At 39.5% G+C, this 14,178-nt stretch overlaps 1 protein-coding gene across 1 annotated transcript in view; it reads right to left on the bottom strand.

The window, feature by feature from the left end:
- The window catches only part of KNDC1 (kinase non-catalytic C-lobe domain containing 1), a 56,495-nt gene extending 49,197 nt beyond the window's left edge, over positions 1-7,298 (bottom strand). Inside the window, exons 1-2 of the mRNA XM_085065136.1 lie at positions 6,981-7,298; positions 2,213-2,411 (exon numbers count right to left, since the gene is read on the bottom strand). Of these exons, the coding sequence (XP_084921262.1) occupies positions 2,213-2,411; positions 6,981-7,082 (301 nt within the window). The 5' untranslated portion in view covers positions 7,083-7,298. The remainder of the gene's footprint in view (positions 1-2,212; positions 2,412-6,980) is intronic.
- Positions 7,299-14,178: the final 6,880 nt, after the last annotated feature.

Raw genomic sequence — 14,178 nt, 5'->3', positions numbered from 1 at the left:
TACAGCTAATCATAGCATTCCCAAATGTACTTTCCCACTGAAAAAGAGGGGTATGCAACTAATTTTGCATTCCTTATCCACCAGCACATTTTTTCCTGATTCTGGGGGTGAGTGGAGAAGGCAGAAGGGGAAGGGAGCTAACGGACAGATGTTTTGTTCTCCCTTCTCCCCCACCTGCAGACTACTGCTCCTTTTTATCTTCCCACTACCTCTTCCCTTTTCTTTCCATAGAACACTTTAAAGGCTGTACAAGCATTTAACTTAGCACTGGTACAGCTTACTGTATTCTTTTAATATAATGTTTGCAATGAGAATTTGTTTGATCTGAAGAGACAAGAAGATATCAGACCTCTTGGCAGAACATCCTATTGAATGTTTGTCACTTTAGCACCACAGAACCTGCAGGAGGCAGAACTTGCTGCCAAAGCAGAGACAACAGGCTGTTCATTTTCTCTCACTGGCAAGCAAATCCAGAGGTTTTAATTTTCTTCTGGAAGAATATATCCATAGGCAACAACTACAGGGAAGCAAAAAGGACAATTTCCCTAAGTGCCTATCTAAAAAAATGTATTTTAACCAAATAGTAACAAGATCTGAGGGAAAGAGGAAGAGCCAAAGACACAGCGGAGTGTGTGAGAGAGAAGTAGAATATATGTGTAATTTTTTTGGATTATAACATTCTTTAAAGAGAACTAATGAAGTATTTTCCTTAGAGACTAACATGACTTCAGGGAACTGAATCTTTGTACATTTGCTTTGCACAGGAATTTGTTATCCAACATTTTAAACACTTGAATACAGCATTCCTGGATCAATTGTTTGCCAGCTATTCAATCTGACTGAAACGTTTAAGAAGAAATTGATTTTTTTCTTTCCCAGCTACAAGCAAACATCTTAGTTGAGGGGCATTTTTCATCCACTAGATTTATTCTCTTCAACAAGTCTTTCATATACCCTTGACTTATACAAAGCCAGCTTCTCTTTCTTTTTATAATTTTAAGGTATGACAAGCTCCTCAAAATAAAGGAAATTCATTCCACATTACTCTATTAATATGGAACTAAAAGTTGATTCACATCTATTTGAGGAATTTAATAAAAAACATCACAACAATTATGAAGATATATTTTCTTCTCTATTAATTATATTTTATGATGTTCCATTTATATGAAATACCAAATTTAATTCTAAAGAAGGCAACAAATCTTTATTTGTTATAATGTAACCTTACCTCATTTTTTTTCTAGTATTTTTTCTAAACACTGTGATCAAGGTTTTGACTAAAATAAAAAACACCTATACCGACAGATTTAAAAATAAATTAGGTTAAAGAAAAACAACAAAAACTTGAGTAGCATGTATATAGACTAGAATGGTTCTCCTAGTTATGAGCTGACATAATTTTAAAAGTATCATAGAATAAGAGTTGTTTGGGCTTTTTTCTCTTCTTCTGTAAAATCATTAAGAGGCTTAAGACCCATCACCTTGAGATGCAGCACATGAGAAAGGAACAGCAACTATAACATGCTTTTTTGCCTAAGCTGAAACAAGATTTTTAGACGTTAAGCATCTCCCTGTTCACCTGCTATGATACCTGAACATCTTCCATGCTACTACATACTGGTTTATAACACATTAAAATTAATTTCTCAGTCAGTCCCCACACTTGCCAAGTTTGAAAATAATGACTTAAAAACATAGTATTTTTTTATATAAGAGAGCTTTAAAAACCAAAAAAGGCCTTTATTCAAAAGAACTTTCATTTTTAATAGCCAATATGCTCTAGAATTGCTCCATTCTTTATGGCCACAATCAACAAGATACACTGAGTATCAGCCTTCTCTAGAAATAGAACACATCTATGAAGTTAGAAGATCTGTAAGATATGAAGGACATGCTTTACAAAGGTAGAGACTTGTGCACACAGGTACACAAGTACATAATCTGTGTGTTTAAAATGGACATAAAGAAGACATCACCTGGGTAAGTCTTAAAATAACTACAAGGAATTTTCTAAGCAAATTCAGCCTTTGTTCATGAATTACAAAACTGAACATATAGTTTCACATGTACATATACACACACCTTCCCAAGTAAGTTCTCTTTTATCTTTAATTGTATGTTTAAAAAGAGAATGTAATATTTTACTACAGTTTCTGACTATGATTTTCCATCGTTCTAAAACAAACGGCCTGCAAACACAAGTACTTACCACTGAGCTGTTCCATGAAGCATACATTGCCATTGGTGTTAAAAGCCAAAGTGTCAGGAGTGATGCAGAGTGTCTGGAAGATTGCAGAATGGGCAATGCTCTTCAGAGAATGGCAACACTCCAGGCAAATTGCCCAAATATCTTGCTCAGTAAGACAGCTATCCCGCAGTGACAAAATATCAGCAAGGGACACATTCTCCTGCCAAGATACGAATTAATAAATTACCCTGGATTTCATTACACTGCTTGGTGTATCATAGATTATATTTGACACAATTGGCTAGAAGTAATGTTTCCAGCAAGTTCTCAGACTTTCTAGGACACTGATTAACACCCCAAGAAACACCAATGCACAACTTAGCTCTTAACACAGACAGTGTTTTAAGAAGCACAGTTAACCTGAACAAAGATATCACAGTATGCCAACAGAAAAAAAATACTATAGGAGAGATTTAAGTTACATAAACACTGCATCAAAGTTAGGGAAACAGACCATTTGGAGGTAAAAGCAGAGAGACTAAATTAAAACATTTTGTTTCACCCATGCCTTTCAAGTTCTCCCAGGTGCCTTTATATAGATTACTTAAAAATTCTCTCCACAGCACTTCTCCCTACCACTTGTGATCTGGGGAAAAGTACCCTTTAGACTGGCCTGTCTGAAGAATGATGCTGTTGTGAAGTCTAGTGGCGTAGACGATTAAGTAAACATTGAAAAGCCAAACATGCCATAGGAAAAGTGCTTTTATACTTGGACTTAAAACCAAACACTTTGGTTGTCATATGCCTCCCCATTACATCCAGAGCTCTTAGTGATCAAAATAACTCATGGACTTAAGTTTCTAAGTTGCTGTCCTAAATTGTACATCAATTTGCATTGACACTATTATCACAGTAAGGCTATGAGTCCAGTCCCCAAAAAATGTGTTTCTAATGTGGCTTTCCTGGTCAAGATGTTCAGAGGCAATGCTTGGCTCAAAGCATCTAGCCTCTCTATGGATATTTCTGGAACACAAATCCAATACATTACCCACAGGTACAGAAGTTTTCATGCACTTAAAGGAATGAGGGAAAAAACCCCAAACAAACAAAACATCAACTCCATCTAAAAGGAAAAATAAGGTAACAAAAATAAAAGGCAATCTACAGAAGTTACTTTGTATCAGAGCTATAATTATTATTAATTACACAGTATTCTCTCATTTATATGTAAGTAATTAAGACTAAAGATATTCTCAGTGATATTAAATATACCCTGAATAGAAGATGTAGATACACATTACTTAGCATATAGAAAAAAGAAAGTATGTCATCATCATCAAAAGAGAATGTGCAGTATCTTACAGCTCAGAAAACTGCTGTGGTTTAAGTTTTTAATCCCTTGGAAAACAGTTACAAATTTCTTTACCTCACTCAGCACTGGAGAACATCAGTGATACCTGGACTACCATATACAGAAAGGGTTAACAGTTTATTAGCATGTCTTTCAGAAAATTAGGCATTGCTTTCACAATATCCTTCAAATAAGAACTAAACCTCAGCCCAAAAGTGTATTGTGTTTTTTAGTCTAAAATATAACGCTTAATAAATAAATATGAGGCAGGAAATAAAGCACACCCGCTGTTATTTAGGAAACTTCTCTTTTCAATGGTCTTATTTTTCAGCAGCCTAGACATGGACTGAGTTACTAATGGCAGCATTACTACAGTGCCTTCTAGCACTAATCATGGATCCTGGTTTCATTAAATTCAGTCCTACATAATAATGAACAGCAAAAGATCTCAGCACAAAATCTTATTTTCTCTGGGCTGTGCTCAGTACAATCGTGTATTGCTGCCATCAGAGTTTGAGGGTGGAGGTTTTGCACATCTCCATAGCATGAAGATGTTCAAGCATGAAGAGCAGCACAGAGGTTCCTCTATCTGCAAACAAAAACACATGACAAGAAGCTCTACTACTAACACTGGGCTTTGAAATTGATCAAACTGAGCGGTGGGATGAGGATAGGTTTGGAAAGAAGAGATACACTGCTTATTCTATGGACAGCAAAAACAATTGAAAAAAATATAAGTTCTATGATCAAAACAATGAAACAAATTATTTTTAACTCTCCTAAAATCCCACAGCTAGGTGACACGATGGCATTTGCCACAACAGAAAAATAAAAGAATGCTTCACTAACAAGATCCAAAACTATGAGAGTTTCATCTGTGCATATGGATAAAAGAGGCTCAATTAAGAGTTTATGTGAAAAAAATTAAACCTACAATCTTTTAAAGACAGTCTCAGTATCAAATTCCAGTCACAATAAGGACTTGAGAGAACTTCTTTTGAGTTACTCTTTGAGGCTGAACTCCACTGCAATGATATCTACAGTATAAACCTACACAAACATCTTTGTCTTGTGGTTATTTGGGAAGTAAACAAAAGGTAATGATCTCATGACTGATAAGCTTATCTTCTTTCCAGGGGATAAGAAAGTTATGTAATATAGAAAAAAAAAAGAAAAAAAAAAGAAAAATAATACAAGTCCTATGAATGGTCAGTAGCTTCCATCAGCAGTGGATGGCTAGGTGAAGATAAAACAAACGTTAAAAAAAGATAAAACAAACCACCACCACCATATAATAAGCCCTTCTATCTCCAATGCTCCAGGGCAGTTAAGTTACTTACTTCACAGAAACCACGTATTTCCCAAATGATCACACTTTCTCGACCTTAGTTATTAAAGCTGCTATTGCAGCTAAGCAAGGCCTTTGTAGAGAATGAAGCATTGAAAACACTGAGAAAACACTGAGACTTGCATTTGACTACCTTGTATCCCCAAAGCAACACAGACCAAAAGTTTTAACTGTGGAAAAAAACCATCCTTTTAGCACTGTAACACAGGAAGTTCTGGCAAGCTGAAGCTTCTGATGAGCAACTGCTTCAATACTTTGGACCACTAGAAGCTGCTTCATTCAAATGCGGAATATATCAGAAATGCTGATGCCTCTTCTTTGTCTCTTTCAGCAAAAGACACTTGCATAAAAGTGTCTGGTTTTAATATGAAAGTGCCTGGGTTTAACACTAAGAACTACAAAAAGCAAACTGCTCATGCAACCATGCTTAACTGCTCACATTAGTTCTCAGCTTTCCCTTACATTTTCTTCAGCAAGTACAAAACAGTTCAGTAGCATATAATTAAGCAGAGATAATTAAGAGACAGTAGGAATAAAAAATAAATCAATTTGTCATACACAATTTCTTAAAAAATGTGAAATTTAATATTAAGGAGTATGAAATGAAGAAAGTACTAGTAAAGAGAGGAATTGGAAACACACCCTCATGCTCAGCATTTTCTACTCTTCAGCATGGGCAGACTCCTGCTTCACATACTGGCAAAAACCCACATGCATCAGACACCAACCTCATTCCTTACACAATGATGAGAAGAGCAGACTCCACTAAATGACTAAGCAACTGAGAGTTCAGTACAGCAGCACTCACACCTAAGTCTTTTCACACAAACCTCAAAACAATCTATTAGAGAATCATAGAAAATGTGGCAAATGCCATTCATTACATTCATCACATCTACAGAAAAACACTGGATTGCTTGAGTAAGTTCTCTGAGTACTCTTCAAAGCAGCCCTTTTTTATTAACTTGTCAAATCACCAGGTGATAGGTCATGATCATTCTCCCTACAAAAATATTGAAACTATTTATGTTTCTGTACTAACTAAACAGATGAGATTTGTGGAAACCCACAATCAAAGTATACATATTGAGCAGGTATGTAAAATGGGCCCAGGTCCTTCTTGCACAGAAGAGTTGACCCTCAGCCTTCTCCATTCTGAGAAAATACTCTAAGTATTTAAACCAATGTGTAAAAATAAGGCCATTACCACCTTCCTCCTAGAGTTTCCAAGGGCCTGTCTGAGAGGGCCTACTGCACTGAACACTACAGATGGTGGAAGAGCCAAACTGCTGAGCCACTGGGTGACTTGAGACAGCTGAAAGTGGCTTTGTGTTTTCAAACTCACTTTTAACTCCAGCACAGATCCTTGATGTAGCAACTAAGAAAGTTTGCGGTATCTGGTTAGGGGAATGAGCAGCTCACATATGGTTCACCAAACCTTTACTTAAAAAAAGGAAGAAATCTCCAAACATTTTGCCCAAACATTCATTAGGGGGTAAGAAACACACTTTATGTGTAAAGATACAAAGATGAGCAAGAGCAATAAAAATCAAGTGCAAAACCAGTAACAGATCCAGACAAACGTGATGACAAGAACTGGGCTTAGCTACAGGTTATTTGGCATAACAACTGAACAAACAGATTTAACAATTTGATATTTTAGTTTTTTATTTCCCAGTGTCAAAGGCCTTTTAGCACAGGGCAGCAATACACAGCTGTACAAAAAAAGTGGTTGGCAGCTTCGGGAGACTGTTCTGCCCATGTAAATTTCCCTTGATCGGGTGCGACAAGGACACCGACTGCAGCATTAACCCGGCAGTGACGAGACACGCCGCACTCGAGGACCATGACTTTGCTGTTGTGTGGAGAAGGTGCAGGGGAAGGGGCTAAGCCCAACTTGGTGGCTGGGCCGGCGGGGCAGGAGGCAGCGCGGAGCACACGGAGAGCGCACGATGCTGATGCCGTGTGGCCTGGCGGCTCCGGGGGGCACTGCCCGGCCCGGCCCGGCCGCCTCCCGCCGGCGGACCCTGCGGCCGCCACACCACAGGTGAGCGCAAGGGCGGCTCCGACCCCGCACCTGCCTCACTCACCTCATCCTCCAGCAGCGTCGGCAGAGGCTCAAAGTCGTAGCAGCTCACCTCCTCCTCCTCCTCCTCATAAAACACGTCCTCTGCAGCGCCAAGAGTCTCCATCCCGCCCGGCGAGGGAGCAGAGGCTTCACCTCCGCAGCCTCCCTGCGCGCTCGGAGCACGGCCCTCGGCCCCCGCCGCTGCTCATCCCCGCACCCGCCTGCGGGCTGCCCCCGGCGGCGACCCCCGCGGCGCCGCCCCCCGCCCGCTTAACCCGCTCCGCTGCCGGCCCGGCCGGGGCGCCGCCGCCCCTCCCGCGCCGCTCAGGTCCCGGCCCGGGGCAGCGCTGCCATGGCAACGCCCGCCGCCGCCTCGCCCGCGCGGCCTCACTGCGGCGGCTCCCGCCCTCCTGCGGCGCCGCCCGCCCCCGCCGCGCCCCGGGCAGCCCTGGCTGGCCCCGGGAGGCAGCGGGGAACGGCCGGGCACCGCGGCGTGCGACCCGCGCTCCCGCTCGCCGCGCACTCGCGGTGGGGTGGCAGTGGCGCGGCCCTGCGCCTTGAGGAGCGCGCCCGCCGCAGTGCGAACTGCGGCCGCCGGGGCCCCGCGGGAGCCGGGGCCGGTCCCCTCTCGGCTGCGCTCTGCGGGCGACCGGCAGCGGCGGGAAGGGAGGGCTGGAGTCGGGTGAGATGGTGCCCAGTGCCCGAGGTGGGACCGGCGCCGTGCCGGGGCGCTGCTGCCGCCGGGGAGCGATCCCCGCCCTGCCTGCCCGAGCCCCGGGCTCGCGGTACTGCCAGCGGCTGTCCACACCGCGGGATTTGCTGGATGGACCGGTGATTGCAATTAAGACAGGTGGCCAAGTACTTGCATGGTCATGGCATAACTCCTGACGCAGTTAGAGCCATAACAACCACAAACAAAACCAAGCCGCTGTCTCCAGCTTTACGGTCATTCCTCCCGGCCCATTTTTGCTATCCACAGGGCTTAGGGTGCCTCAAGTAACTTCATTTAAGACCCCCCTTGAAATCAAAGGATTCATTCAAAACCAGTACTTGCATAACCCAGTTTTTATTTCGACTAAACCCCGTTGGAAAGCTCAGGTTGTTTTGAGTTAAACAGCCTGTAGCCTGGGAATGGGAATTGGTACTCAGAAATGGACAAGTAACCCCTGAGCAGGTGTCTCCTGATTTAGCTTGAAGCCACATCAGAATCTTTTATCTCTGTAAACAGTCTGGTGGATGAAGAGAATAGACTCTCCTGTAATTAAATTTCAGAGCTACAGGTACTTGGAAAATAATGGTGCCAATTTCATTATACTGTTTTCCTGTATATCTATAATTCTATGTCAAAATGAAGTATGTTAATTAATTAATCTGCGCACAGTACACGAGGCAAAGCAAGAGCTTTCTTTTTTGTATGTAGTATTCTATGGAAAGATTAATACTCTATTAAAATATACCTTAACAAACACTGTGAAGCAAACAAAGGTACATTGATTAACTGCCCCATAAAAGTCATCCTGGAGTTGTAAGATTTCTCACAATTAAATGTTGTTTGGATACATTCCACAGTTATGGCATGTGACTGAGAAAAAAGCCAAACCCAGGTAGATTGCAGTCTTTCATATATATGCTGTCTTCTTACTAACATTTTTGGACTAAATTGATATGAACAATATATATACTTACAATTTGGTAACTGAGGCTTTTATGAACAAGTGTTGAAGCACTGGAAACAGTGAGTGCCTGGTACTTCTGAAAAAAAAGGCTAACATGAATCCAATAACAGTGTTATTGTAAAATGTTTCTTAAACTGTATTTTTACCAGCAGTTTTGGCAAAATGTTTTCCTCAGGCAGCACAATCTACCCAAGAAGAACCCTGAATTCTGGGCTTTTGTGGGCTGACTCATAACTGCATTATTAAAAAAAAAAAGGAAAACTGGTGCCTAAATCAGGCCTAATATCTACTTTTATCCATAAATGTATCTTAGATGTCACTTCATTGCAATCACCGCTTGAGCATTCATGAGTATTTCTGAAAAAAGATCATTTAGGTTAAACCTGTGGAAGCTGCACAGAAATTCACATGCTGCTTTTGAAAGGATCAATATTTTTTGTTGACTGAGAGAAATTCCCTTGCTAGTAATTGAGTGATAGGGCATTTCCCTGTGAGGTTAGCAGGCTCGAGTTCAGACACCTGGCCCGCATTATTTGGGCCTGCATTATTTATTTATTGAATCGGGGCTTAGGTAGATTTCATCAGACTGGCTGTATCCAAGTGATTCAAGATGCTTCAGACCTATCTTGTGGTTGCTCTGGTTGACTTTTTTGCTCTACTGAAGAGCTATGTATATGAAGTAGAACATGTACAAAGTGGAAAACAAAACAAACACAGCATTGCTTTGTAAACAAAAACTTGTAGTGGACTTAGCCTTCTCACAAATGCCACGATAGGCACGACAGAACAGTCCCTGGAACTGATACAGTTTCGTATATTTTTTCCAGATTTGCTATACTAAACTTCTGCTCTCATCAACAGTAGTGTTGTTTTGCTTTCCTCACAGTTGAGGCAACTGTCAGAAAACACATTGCAACTTGTTTGATATGTTTATGTGGCAATTCTCACACTAGAATATTAATTCTTATTAACTTCTGCAATTAGTCATGGCCTATGGGAATTGCTGGAAGACATGCAACACTACACAGTTCAGCATTATAAAAAACCCCACATGTATCAGTTTGTCCACAGTCATATTTTCTGTTTTCTTTTCCACAGTATTGCTTAAGGAAGTGTAAGTTCCTAGGAGGTCTTTATTGGTAGTCATTTACTGAAAGGTGTTTTGATGGATATATGTCTGTGGAAATTTACTTTTTAGTCTGAGGCTGACTGAACATGCAGGTGAATATCATACTCAACACAGAAATATGTAGAAGACAAATCAGGTGAGAGTTTCTAAAGGCAGAAATAAAAACATTGCTTTGTACTAATAATATTCTATAGCTGGAAAAGAAATAAGAAATGTTAGTATAGGTTAAATGAATCTACTGTGATTAAAATTGTTTTGGTAAAGGATATTTGGGACACAGTAAAGTGTGTAAAGAAAGTACTAGTGAGAGGTTTCCTTTACCTGTGATTTGTTTCTGAATTTGATCTGGGATCTCTTTAGCAACAATTACACCAGGAATCACGATTATTAGAGATTTTGACTTCTTAGTAGTAGATTAGAGATGGAAAGCTAAGCAGAGGTAAACTCCAGATATAGTGTAGATATTATACATGAGAAAACTCTTGACCAAAACGTCATTAAATCAACATGGAGTTTTGTGGTTTAGACTGTGTAATCACAGGCAATGCAGAGGGAATGGATGAAATACACCTGATTTCAATCCTCCCACAGTTTTAGCATGCTCCTCTCAAGCTGCATCTAATTTGTAGGAAATGCATTAGAGTTAGGGCAGTTTGTAATTTTCACATAAGGAGTGTTTGCAGCAAAGTACGTGACTTGATTTCTGTCTCTGACAGCAGTTGATAGCAGATGACAAGAGAATAGTGCAGGAACAAGGTAGTAACATACTATGTTCTCATACCCTCCAGAGACAGTTCAGATGTCACAGTTCAGATATTCCCTAAGGCAGTGGTAGCAACTACTGGTTCAAGAGACACTGGAATATTTTTCTTTACTGAATTTGTTCTTTCAGTTTTTGAGTCTGAATGGGTTTACTATCTACCATATCCTATGACAGAATTCCTCAGCTGATCCACACATTGCGTAAAGTAAATTCTTTGTTTCATTTGAGCCCCATAACTTCTTGTAGTTGAAAAGGTGGTGGATAGATTCTTTATTTGTCATCTTTCTATAATTTTTGATACTGTAGAGTTTTCATATCTCCCCTAGTTTAATCTTTTCCGTTTCAAAGGCCCTGGTCTTGTTCATTTGTAGAATAGAAACTATTCCATAACTTTGATCATGTTTTAGCACTTCACAGTATTTTTCCAGGAAGGAAGGGAAGGAAGGGAAGGAAGGGAGGAAGGAAGGAAGGAAGCAAGGAAGGAAGGAAGGGAGGAAGGAATTTTTGAAAATATATTAATGACCTGCAAAATAAAATAAGTACTTGTTTTAACTGTGATTTATTGTTTAGTTATGAGCTGCATGCCTTTTACTTTGAGGTAGCTGCATTCATGGGATATAATAAAAAATAATTCAGTGGGCACTAGCCATAGAAAATGCATTCCTGAGAATTCAGGAAGTGACTGCCAGCACCCCTGTCTCTGCAACATGATCTAAATACAGGCTACATGAGAAAGGAAATTGTATGTGGTACTTACTTTTACGCCACTTTGAGCCATTGGAGATGTCTTTCATGTTCTTCTGTAGGTTTTTCCTTTTCATTATAGCACTTTGGTTATTCTTTTTAATAGATTATATAATCATAATTGACTATTATAATTTGGAGTACCAGCCTTGTAGATGAAAGGTACACATTTGTTACACTATAATTAGATTGTACATTCTCCTTTTAAGAGTTTTCATTTAATGGCAGTTTGCCTGAAGGTTCTCATTTTAATTTCGTTTGGGTGAAACTGAGGGAACGAAAGGATTGCTGTATAAAGAATTGGGTTTTGTGTGTGTGTGACTTGTATCCTTTTCAATTGTTTGGGTTTTGTTAATCAGAGATCTCTTTAATGCCATGGGTTTTAATACTTTCACAGTCTATGAAACTACCATTCTTCCTTTAGCAGTTATTTGGATTTCAATACAGAGACAAGCTTTCTGCCAGTTGCCAACTGCTGCTGCCTTTGTGGCAGCAGTGAGAAAGCATTGCAATAAAAAGCAAATCATGTTGCTGCTACTGAAAAACCTGAAAGAATTCAAAGGTAAAGAACTGGCCCCATTACTGCTATGACGCATAGAGGAGCAGAGCTCTGCTTGCCTGAAGTGGTAGGTTAGTTTGTATTCCAGGAACTTCAGAATCTTACAAAGGCAATAGGGCTGAGTTAGCCATGCATTCATGAAGAAGGTCAGAAAATTACATGCACAGACTGCTTACTGTATGGGGAAACCCATATAGAGGCCTTCTCTTTTCATGGGGTTGAACGGTAGAAGAGTAAACTTCAGAATCATAAATCACAGTCTTCAGTCATTATAGAAACCTGTCATATAATTCTTTTCAAAGAAATAATCAAACTCCACCTGTTCCTACATGTTAGGAACTTTCTAATTTCCAACCTTTACTTACAGTCATTCACTTTTCCCCCAACATTTTCTTTTAATCTCAGTTCTATTTCTTTACTGATTATCACTTTATACATCTGTTCTGTTGCCTTTGACTTTTTCATCTTTTCCTAACAGTGCATTTCCTTAAATCCCTGTCTAGTCATGATTGCTCTTCTACTACACTACACTACACTTTTGCTGTATTTATAATACTGATAAACCTTAATTCCATAATTTCCTTAGATGCTTATGAGATCTGATCTTTTCGATAGAGTTCTTTTCTATCTCTCCCCTCAATGTATTTCTTTAGGTATGTGCCTTTTTTCATCTTCATAATTTCTTACATGTCCACTGTCTAAAGACTTTGATTTCACTGCATCTTTGAATAGTAGTTTCATTTGTTTTCATATGAAAGATGATAAAAGGATTCTTGACCCTTCTTCTCTTTAAGACATCTTTGAGCCATCTAATACATTTTCATATGAACTGCAGCAGCATCTCCAATTCCTGTACTCTTTTCACATGAGCTCTACTAGGTGGCACTCCAGGCATAGATAGCTCCCATCAGGAGCTACTTTAGAATAATGTGCTTTGCATTTAGGCATCTTCACTTTGTCATTCTTTAAATATCCTATGCTGTTGCAGTTGGATATTACCCTCCTCTGCCAGCTGAAATGCAAATATAGACAGCAGAAGTAAAGAATGTAATTTGGCGCAAATTGAAGTCAAAGCAAAACTGTCGTGGCATAATTTCCTTTGAAGAGAACTCATTGAGATGCAAGATCAAAGACTGAAATTGTTTTTATTTGTATGCAAATGGACAAATAACCTAGAAATCATCCAATATGCAAACAGACCTCTTTTATGTTCACCACTGCAAAATTAGGATTAGAGGAGGTATGTGTCCAAAGTGAATCCAGTGCTAGGTCTGGTATTTGGGAATTTCTGAGTCATTGTCTCATTAATTCAATTAGAATATTAGGTTTGTCAGGGGCATTATCTATCCAGAAATATATATGCGTGTGTTCACACATATGGAGAGACTGATGATGGAATTCTTCCTATTATTATCACTCTGGAGTATTATATGACTTGCTTTATGTCTGTACTTTCAGTAAGTTTGTATTGCAAGGTAGAGTCCACTTTGCTTGTTTCATGTGGTAAAGTGAGACGTGAAAACAACTTCCAACATTACTTAGGAGTCTCATATCAAATGGAAATTTAAGCCATAAACCTTGAAAAACCAAATCTTAATAATTGCAAAACATTCTGCAATTGATTCTGAACTGCTTTAGTTTTGACATTATAATACTGCCTTCGAAACACAATATTGTCCTTGTAATACTATTGGTCCCCTTGCTCTCTTAATTCATTTTAGTGGTGTTCATTTGAAAACACAAGAAAAAGTTGCACAAAAGATAATTTTAAAAGATAATGTGCACAATAAAGTCTGATGGGGTGCCTGTGGCAATTTCACATTGGAAATTAAGATGCAGGGTAGTACTAAACATCCTTCAGAGAAACATCTCACAATGATTAACTAAGACTTAAATTCATATAAAAGAAACATAAGAATTAACTAAGTGCATGCAGTATTCTAACCCTGAGATTGCTTATATTTCTGACATTTGGCTATTTCCTTAAGCTTTCCTCTAGAGATTTATGATCTTATTACCATCTGCTCGTAAGGGAAAGAAGAACACAAACAGGACAAAGTAGTCTCCCATCTATGGAGCAGTGAATCAAACTGAATTGTTTAAATTCCTCTTCAAGTTAATAAGCCAGCAGGAAAAGCCCATCCTGAAGACCTAATGTATCCAAAACAATCACTTGCTGTCCCCAACAGCTGAAATTCAATCCACGAGTATCTTTGTTGTTCTATTCCTTTCCCCAGAGACATGACCATGGCTGTCCTGAGAATCTTTCTCAATAAAACATAAAGACAAACTAGAACATAGATAACACATTCTACTAGCAACAGAGGTAATATACAATATTTACAATTT

Source organism: Lichenostomus cassidix, chromosome 6 (genome assembly GCF_008360975.1).
Source record: "Lichenostomus cassidix isolate B80296 chromosome 6, HeHo_3.0, whole genome shotgun sequence".
In the NCBI taxonomy this organism is placed as follows: domain Eukaryota; kingdom Metazoa; phylum Chordata; class Aves; order Passeriformes; family Meliphagidae; genus Lichenostomus; species Lichenostomus cassidix.
The sequence above is the reverse complement of the archived record's forward strand: the minus strand, read 5'-3'. Positions and strand labels throughout refer to the sequence as shown.